Source organism: Gossypium raimondii, chromosome 5 (genome assembly GCF_025698545.1).
Source record: "Gossypium raimondii isolate GPD5lz chromosome 5, ASM2569854v1, whole genome shotgun sequence".
NCBI lineage: Eukaryota > Viridiplantae > Streptophyta > Magnoliopsida > Malvales > Malvaceae > Gossypium > Gossypium raimondii.
This window is the reverse complement of record NC_068569.1, coordinates 32,969,469-32,979,617: the sequence shown is the minus strand read 5'-3', so window position 1 is coordinate 32,979,617 and position 10,149 is coordinate 32,969,469. Positions and strand designations below refer to the sequence as shown.

General features: G+C 31.7%; 1 protein-coding gene across 4 annotated transcripts; it reads right to left on the bottom strand.

The window, feature by feature from the left end:
- Positions 1-4,166: 4,166 nt before the first annotated feature.
- On the bottom strand, positions 4,167-7,179 carry LOC105771374 (uncharacterized). 4 transcript variants are annotated; one of them, XM_052630895.1, is made up of 7 exons: positions 7,037-7,179; positions 6,737-6,906; positions 6,560-6,655; positions 6,219-6,413; positions 6,032-6,138; positions 5,882-5,926; positions 5,329-5,512 (listed from the first exon to the last, which is right to left on the bottom strand). In XM_052630895.1, the coding sequence occupies exons 2-7, from the start codon at positions 6,857-6,859 to the stop codon at positions 5,473-5,475; spliced, it is 606 nt and encodes a 201-aa protein (XP_052486855.1). In that variant the 5' UTR covers positions 6,860-6,906; positions 7,037-7,179; the 3' UTR covers positions 5,329-5,472. The 4 variants fall into 4 exon arrangements, with proteins under 4 accessions (XP_052486854.1, XP_052486857.1, XP_052486855.1 ...); XM_052630894.1 differs by lacking the exons at positions 5,882-5,926; positions 6,032-6,138 and adding an exon at positions 4,167-4,485 and having other exon boundaries at positions 5,226-5,512; XM_052630896.1 differs by lacking the exon at positions 5,882-5,926.
- Between the last annotated feature and the right edge of the window lie 2,970 nt (positions 7,180-10,149).

Here is a 10,149-nt window from a genome sequence, read left to right as displayed (position 1 = left end):
CATACTTTCGGAATTTTGGAAGGAAAGGATTACTTGGTAAAACGAAAGAATTGAGGGAGTGGCCTGATGGCAATTTCTCCAATTTTTGAAAATCGGGTGGGGGTTCTTTAGCTAAAAAACACTGCAACCCCCTCACTTCACACACATTTTTCACCCGATTTCTAAGTGTTTTCTCTCCTTTTTCTTTTTCTTTTTCGAATTCCACATATCAAAGATAAGATCTCATCTCTTATTTTCTCCAAATTCTCCAGAAAAGATTTTCAAAGTTGGGAAAAAAACTCATCTGAGTTCTTCAATGATCTTGATCCAATATTCAATATTGATGATTCTGGATCGATTGAAGGTAATTTCTCAACTCTAAATTCATTTTAAAGTTATTTTTAATCATTATTTTCAATTTAAATCGATTAAAAAGGTTTTTCAAATCTTGATCTTTTCTCTCTTGAACATGAAATTCATCAATGGTGAATTCATGGTTTTGAGTTGGAATCCAATTTTAAATGGATATCTAAGCTCAAATCATGTTTATTAAGAGGTTTTTGATCAAAAAAATAAAAAATTAAACTTGTTTGATTGATCAATTTTGACAAATCTATTTTTAACTAAGAATATGAGTTGATTTTCTCGAAAATTATGAAACTGTTTGTTTGATGAAATTAATGCTTAGGTTTTGTGTTGATAGATTAGAAACGATGTTTAGAAATGGTTTTTGGTGCAAAGAAGGTCATTTAGTGTAACATCTTGATTTTAGGCCTAGTCGGAACAGTGGTTTCGGGACCACAAACCCGATGAGGAAAAAAATTTATTTTATTATATTTTTATGGTATAAAATTTCACAAAATGATTTCGTAAAAATTTCGTTCGAAAATTTCGACGTTTGGGCACTCAATTTAGTCAAAAGGACTAAATTGTAAAAAGTGCAAAAGTTGAGGTCTACATGTTAGAGGTGTCCAATTGTTATGAAATTTTAAATTGGAGGTCCTTATATGATAATTAGACCATTGGTTAATTTGGTAGACAAAAATAGATATGGTTAGGCATGTTTCCAAAGTTTTTCATTAAGGGAATTTTGGTCATTTAGTTATTAAAATGAATTAAAAACAAAATTAAAAGCCAATTTTTGTCCATCTTCAACCCCATGGCCGAATTTCACAAGGGTAAACCATGGCTAGGGTTTTTCAAGCTTCCAAGCTCGATTATAAGTCTGTTCTATTCCCGCTTTTAATGTTCTTTACGTTTTTGGAGTCCCGGTAACTTGATTTAGCTTATTCTAGCAATAATTTAACCTAGGGTTCATATTTGGAAAAATACCCATATGTGAAATGTGTTTATTTTTATGTTTTATGGTAGAATATGAAGCTTTAAATTATGTTAAACAACTTTTGCTAAGTGATTTAAGTGAAAACGAGTAAAACGACATAATCGGTAAAAATACCTAATGTTCATAAGTAAATGTTAGAGTGAGAATTTGATGTTACCATAGAAGGAAAAAATGTTCAGCATGTCATAAAACATAAGAATAAGGGATGAAGTTTAATTTCCGAGCTTTGGGACAAAAGTGTAAATATGCAAAAGTTTAGGGGTAAAAACATAATTTTGTCAAAGTTCGAGTTAATGACTGTTTTGATGAATATGAGTATTAAATAAGATAAATTTTCTATTATAGATCAAGAAGAACAAAATTCAGAGTTAGACCGGGGAAAGAAAAAGGTTGAGGACTAAGGTGCTAGATTTGATCATATTTTGTTCTGAGGTAAGTTTACTGTAAATAAATGCAATATTTTGATAATAATTATTAATGCTGTTATTTTTCAGCAATTATATATTTATTTCATGACAATATCTAATGTTAACTCAAGTATGAGATGACAGAGAATCAGTGTTAAAAGGCCCCGTTGAAACATGAGGAATGTATTGGATACAACTGTCATGACATTTGGGTAAAGAGATCCCATGTAAGACCATGTCTGGGACATGGCATTGGCACCGAGATGAGAGGTCCCATGTAAGACCATGTCTGGGACATGGCGTTGGCACCGATATGAGAGGTCCCATGTAAGACCATGTCTGGGACATGGCGTTGGCACCAAGATGAGAGGTCCCCCGTAAGACCATGTCTGGGACATGACATGGGCACCTATATGAGAACTCTCATGTAAGACCATATCTGGGATATGGCATTGGCAATACAAGAAACATCCCATGTAAGACTATGTCTGGGACATAGCTTTGGCATGTTATATAGAGACAGGAAACCCGAGTATCCTTAGTATTCCAAGTGATTCAACGGGCTAATAAATAGACGATGTTACATGAAAGTTCAGGTAAAAGCCTAATAGACAAGTTCAGGTAAGTTAATAAGATTAAGAGTATCTCAGTTATCAGTTGAGAAAAGAAATTTCAGCAATGAATGAGTAAGTTAAGCAAGCAAGTAAGTAAACGAGTAAGAGAGTAAGTAAAGAAGAAAGTAAAGATCTTAATGCTTAATAAAAATTTATGAATATAATTGTTTATGATAAATGTTGTTATTTATTTACTTGTAAACTTACTAAGCTTTATGCTTATTTCTTTTATTTTTTTCTTTCATATAGTATTATCAAGCATAGTCGGGATCTTGAAGACGTCGGAGAGCGTTCACACTATCAACCACCACAACTCGGTATTTTAAGACAATAAATGTTTTGAGCTATGGCATGTATAGGGACTTGGTCATTTCGATTGTATATTCTTAATATATGACCAAAAGATGATATGTAAATATTTGATGATGAATAGTTATTAAAATGGCTAAGTATGAAGGTGTTTGTTGTTATAAATGTCTAGGTGATAAATTATGCATAGAAATCACGAAAAAGTAAAAATTGGTAGTGAATTAGTTTTGAGACAGCGGTAGTGACGTGATTTTGAAAAATCACCAAGGATAGTAGAAAATGAATTATAGGGTGGATGATATATAGAATCAAATATTATTGAGTATATTTTCATAGAAAAATAACGGTGTAGACAAAGGAATTGTGTATTCTGAGAAATTTTCATTTTAGTTAGACAAGGTCAAAGTGGTTTTCGGAATCCCCTTTTTTGACTTTGGAAAATCATTAAAAATTGTAAAAAAATATTTATGAGTTATAATTTATATTTATAGGTTCCTTATTGAGTCTATGTTCTGTAGAAATAAGTGAGAACACTATATGAAGTCTGTACAATGAGATAATTGAATTTTAGTGACGAGACGTCAGGACAGTTGATCAGTGAAACAGGGGAGACTTTAACTAATAAACTGTACTGATTGGCCAAACCAAAAATTCTAAAAAATTTATGGTAAAAACATATATGAGTCTAGTTTCAGGGAAAATTTACGGTCTAAATTTTGAGTTTCGTAGCTCGAGTTATAATTGATTTAGTGACTGCTGCGCAGGTGGACAGCCTTATTATGAATAGTGAAATAACTTTTAAAAGTAAATTTTTATGCCCCGAACTTTTAAGTTAAGTAATGCCTCATGCTCGACTCTGGCAACGGTCTCGGGTAAGGGGTGTTACATTTAGTGGCTGAATTTTCTGTTTTGGCTATACCATGAGTTTTCGGTAAGGTAGATTAGAGAGGCATTTTAGATCACTACACCAAAACAGGTTTTTAGCATTTTAAAAGTATTTGCGGCGCTTCTATTAGCGCCGCAAACAATGCCGCTATTGACAACGCCGCTAACTTTTACAGCGTTTTTAGAAATAAACGCCGCTAAAGAACAAGACCTTTAGCGGCGCTTTTCCCAAAAAAGCCGTTATAGAACAAGACCTTTAGCGGCGCTTTCCCACAAACGCCGCTAGAGAACAAGACCTTTAGCGGCGCTTTTTTCCACAAACGCCGCTAAAGAACAAGACCTTTAGCAGCAATTTTTCAACAAACGCCGCTAAAAAAACAAGACCTTTAGCAGCACTTTTTCGACAAACGCCGCTAAAGAATAAGACCTTTAGCGACGCTTTTCTCACAAACGCCGCTAAAGAACATGACCTTTAAAAATATATTTTAATTAAATAATATTTATTTCTATGATAAATATTATATTATGTTTTATTTTTGAAACTTAAACTTTAAACTATATACATTTTAAGGATAAAAAATATTAATTAAATTAATTTTTCTATTAAAATTTTAACTTTAAAACTAAATATAAAAATTAATGAATTTAAATTTAGAATTCAAATATTATGTTTAAATAAATCAGCAATCTACCTCACAGTTCATCTGATCTATATTAACTCGGCCAATTATAAAAGAAGCTACAAAACACGTAATAATTAACAATCATGGTTAAAGAAGCTAGTACACAAGGTAGCTACAAAACCCTATTTCAATAACACCAAATTCAAGTTCTGACTAAGATAAAAGACCCATGGAATGCAACATTAAATAACATTCCACTTGAAGAAGTGCTAAGCCTTGGCTTTTCCAGCTTGAAGAGATTGAATCCTCTGCTACACCTTCAATATCTAAAGGATGCAAAACCAAATGATCAGATAAACCAACAAACTTGGTAAACAAGAGAAATGTTAAAAATAATATATATATTAGATACATACATACATATATATTTATATCGTTAGACACGTTAAAGATGTTAAAAAGATGTGAACATATGATAAAGACTTCTAAACTAAACCCAAACTCTTAGACACGTTACCCAGATTTAGCATGGGTATATTAGATACATACATACATATATCTATATCTATATCTATATATAATACAAGTATATTAAAAAATTAAAACTTCTTGTCATATAATTAAAACATCATACCTCATTTCTAAATATATATAAAAAATAGATAGTGAAGATTTAATAAATTAGACTAGCAAACAATAACACCATTATATGTCATCAGTTCAGAGCATGTATACACGGTATTATGTAACATATAGGATAGAACATTCAGCTATAAGATTAAGCGCAAAAAAAAATAGAAGGAAAGCTGAAGCAAATGTATACTATTTTCAGGATCCATATGCAAAGAATATCATTAATTCGATTTCAATTCCAATCTGACTAATTTCTTAACCAAGATGGGAGACGATGATTCAAGAGAATTTACGAGGAAAAAGGACAAAACCAAAGCCAAAACAATAATAGGTGACTGCAGACTCTGCTCACTAAAGCTCATATATTTGTGGCCAAAATTAAAAAGAAGACATTACTTGCTACAAACTCATATATGGTCGATATAAAACTCACCGTTAGGAACCAATAACAAGACCTTCTCGAGCGATGTTTGTTGTCACACGAAGCACTGCTTGTGCACTTAAAGGAGAGAGCTTTGACAGACAAAAGTTCTCCCAAGAGCCCATCTCTGGATTCTCAGGTCCTACAGTTGAGAGACTGTGGGACTTCTCATATACAGTTTGCAGCTCCAAAAGAAGGGTTCGAGCAGCCTTCTGTGACTCTGAGAGCTGGTCGCTTAGTTGGGATGCAGCTAATTGTATCAATTTGTCAACTCCATATGCTTTAATTCCCTCAACACCCTGATAAAATCAAATGAATAAAAAAAAGAAAATTCATAAAATACGACAGGACATCTATCAAATCCTATAAAATAAGGAAAAAAAACAAGTTATAAAATATTATACATCAAAATAATCATTAATGAGTTGAGTATATTAGTGAAATAATTACTCATCATTTTTTTTCTTTTTCTAGCTTTGGACCTACTCTCTTTATTGCCTTATCACAAAAATGAATCCTTCTCTCACACTCTTATAGGATCTCTCACAGTCTACTCATTGCCATATGGTTTTCATGCAATCTTCTTTAAATTTTGACCATTTGTTTGCAGTAAAAATCCCCCACCATAATGGTAAATTATAAATGTTCAGTGAGTATCTTTATAATACCTAGGATTCTTCAAGGACTTAACTACAAGAGGGATCAAATCACCCCTGCACATTAAAAAGAGGAACAGAATGCACTAGTCAAATTAAATCTAAGACACCCGATTCTCTAGTCTTTCTAGTCAGATAACCAAGTAAGAATTGGAGACTTACAGCATACAATGCATTCTTTCCTTATGGAATACTAATAATCGACAAACATTATTGAGTGTTTCAACAATCAGAATCCAATCTTTAGAGTCAAGTCCAGGTAAGAGCTTCTGAAATAGGTATATATGCAAATCAGCAAACAGTACACCAAATATTAGAAATTGAAGTGTAAACTGAAAGTAAATTATACCTTAAGACATGTATCAACATCTTCTAGATCACTCAAGTTCTCAGATTCAATGTATTCTACTTCCGAATTAGCTACCTCCACTCCAACATTTACAGTTTCACCTCCATTTATTTGAACAGAAGCAGAGCTCTTATTGTGCTGCACATTTAAAGTTTCACCTCCATTTATTTGAATAGAAGACAGGCTTTTCTTCAGCTGCTCTTCAACGATATAATCAACGAAAACGAAGATATTTAATTATGAATCTGCGTTCAAAGATATAATCAACGAAAACGAAGAAATCTAAGTAAATCTTTATTAACTTTGATTTACAAAGAGCAGCACCGGGGAAGAAGAAATACCACAGAGGAAGCAATGGATTCCAAGTGGGCCATTGGCTCTCCAACATATTTGACAGTCTTCTTGAAAAACACGTCCCAGTTTAATACCTTCTTTGCCTGTAAGATTTATAATAGAAACGAAAAAAAAAAAACACACAGCTGAAAATGCTTAGAAAATGGATGAGAAATATTAGTTACTTCTGATTTTAACATTCCCAGGAGATTAAGTGATCCATGATTCCCAAACACAAGCATGGCCAGTTGAAGGAACATGATGCAATATGCAACAACGTAAGGCATCTGAATCCCAAACCAAGGCATCAACGAGCATTTGGAACCCCTCCTCTCCTCCTAGTACCACAAAGTTCCTGTCAATTATCATTTTCTTTTCCCATTAGAAAACAAATCAAAACCCCCATACCATAATAAATCAAAACTTTGCTACTCCATATATATATACATATAATATCAGAAAAAAATATATAGGGACTAAGAGACCTGTTGTATGTAAAGATTAAGAGTCTCATCAGAAAAATATATATATATATAGGGAAGAAGAAAAAATGGCAATGGGCATGGAGTTAAAAGTTTTAAAGAACGGTGTGTTTGTAAAGTTGGGAGTTTCAAGGGGGGAAATTAGGGATTTCAGGGGGGAAAGATTTCAGGGGGAAAAATTTATAAATGGCGCCATTTTCTAAGTAAAATTATTTTTTGGCGTTTTTTGTAAAAACGCCTCTATTTCTTACCTTTTGCGGCGTTTTTCATAAAAACGCCGCAAAAAAATTATTTCATTTTGAACAAAACGACGTTGTTTTGCTCTGCTAAAAATCCTTTATTTTGTCTGTTAAAAATTATTAGTTAAGTGATTTTATAAAATATTTATTATTTTTTTATAAATTAAATTTTTATAAAAAAATCAAGTACTCTCAAAATAAATATAGTATATTTTAATAAGAAAAAAATGATTAAATGGTTGTAATTAATTATTAAGTTATAATTATCCAATGTAAGCAATTAATCTCTCACATATCAAATTTCTATTAAAGATTGAGACGTTAATCATGATTTTATATTATTCATTTCGATCTAATCTCCATTTTATTAGAGATATTTCTTCCTAACTAAATTATAACTATTTTGCTAGATGTTCAATGTGGAATGATTTTAGTTTTGTATTTCATTTTAATTTATTTGCTATAATTTGGTCCTATATATCCAAAATAGATAGCTACCTATCCGTATCAATTTGTTACATTTTTATTTATTTTTTAAATCTAATATTTAAATATATCAAATGGTTTAGATTAAATATTTTTAATATAAAAGCATTAATTAATTATATAAAATTTCATCATTTAACAAATCTAAAGTAAACCTTAAATCCTAAACCATTTAATATATATAAAAATTATCTATTACCTCTTAAATAATTTAAATTATAATCATAATTTTAATATATTAAAATTAATATTATCTCTTTTACAATTATATTAGAAAATATTTAATATATAAATTAAAAACACCAATTAATCTAAACCCTAAACCCTTAACCCCTGTCTCTTAAACCCTAAATCATAAAACATAAACCTTAACCCCTAGACCCCTAACCCTTAACCCCTAACCCCTGAATCTTAAACCTCAACCCTTAAACCATAATCCATAATCCCTAAACACATAATCCCTAAACCTTAAAATTTGGATATTCTTCTACTTGGATCTAAGGTATATTCTTCTACTTGACAATGGGTATAGATCCACCATACTAATTATCAAATCATTACTTGGAACTCACTAGCCAGACTTTATAAAGGAAAAAACTTAATACTCTAGTGGCTATTTTGTAACTTTTTGCAGTTGAGTGATCAAAATGTAAATTCACTAATAGTATAGTGACATTGGGTGTAGTTTACCCTTATTTTTATTTCAATGAATTTAATTATTCTATTACAATTTTTTTTGTCAATATTTCTTTGTTATATGTCTATCAAATGAAGTTTTTTTAATTTCAAAATATCAAACTAATAAACCATAACCCTAAACCCATAATCCATAAACCTTAAAATGGTAACACCTAAACCTTAAACTCTAAACAATATACCCTAAACCAAAACCCTAAACTCTAGTGATAATTAATTCAATATTTTATAATTAATACTATCTCTTTTACGATTATATAAGAAATTATTTAATACATACATTAAAAGAATCAATAATGTACCCAAAAAACTTTAAAATTATTTTAAATAATAGTATTTTAATTTTTCCATTTTTAACAAATATTTTAAATTATTTTAAATCTTGAGCATTAGTGGCGCTTTATCAAAAACGCTGCGGCGCTTTATCAAAAACGCCGCTAAAGCCCCGAGCATTAGCAGCGCTTTCCCAAAAATGCCGCTAAAAGCCTGACCATTAGCGGTACTTTCCCAAAAACGCCGCTAAAGCCCAGAGCATTAGCGGCCCTTTCATAGAAACGTCGCTAAATCCCTGAGCATTAGCGACGCTTTCCAAAAAACGCCGCTAAAGACCTGAGCATTAGCGGCGCTTCCCCAAAAACGCTGCTAAAGCCCTGAGCATTAGCAGCGCTTCCCCAAAAATGCCGCTAAAGCCCCGAAAGCTCAGAAAACGGCATCGTTGGGTTTAGGGTTTTTGCGGCGCTTTCTGGAAAACACCGCTAATGCTTATTTTTAGCGGCGTTTTCCTTAAAGCACCACAAATGCTCGATAAAAACGCCGCTAAAAGCCTATTTTGGTGTAGTGGATCCGTGTAGTTCATGATTTTTTCAATTTTCTTGTTGTTAATAATAACTTGTAACATGTATTTTATCTCTGTTTAAGCTCCACAATGAGGAGAGCCCATTGTTAATCAGAATCGAGGTCCAAACATAGCTACTTGATACACTTTGGCTTGAGAAGCAAAGAGTGAAAGTAAGTTTTTCAAGGAAATTGGTAAACATGCCTATTTAAATTCTAAATTGAGGTTTTGAATTGTGTTTCTAATGATTCAATTGTATCTCAAATGGTTTAGATTATTAAAATTGATTTTAATTTTATATAAGCATATTCGTAAATGATTTATGGAAATTGTGAATTGTGTGTTTGGTATGATTGATTTGGATTGTATTAAATAATAATTGGAGCATGGGTTACCGTATATTAGAGCACTTGATGATGGTTATATGATTGGTTTTAGATCCATGGAAAAAGACACTTATTGTGCTTATTTATGTTGGTACTAAAATTGCTAAGTGACATGATTTAAATTGAATTTTTATATCATGATCTAAGTGCTTCAGTATCAGTTTTTATGCCCTGTATGATTGGTTATATTGGCAACATTGCATGGTGGATCCATTGGATATAGATGGCATGGCATAAGATTAGTGAGTATTCACCACTATATGTGTTATTTGTGAGCATATGGATCTAGGAGTACTAATTTTGTTAGAGTGGATAAGGGAGTTGTGAGCCTTTTTCTCCACTCAATTGTTGGTGATTTCAAGGCGATAAAGGGAGTGTGTGGCTACGCCCCACTCAACCAGAGTATTGTGTTCGATATTTGGAAGATCGAAGATCCGTTTCTTTAATGCATGATCACATGTTTATATTTTTCCA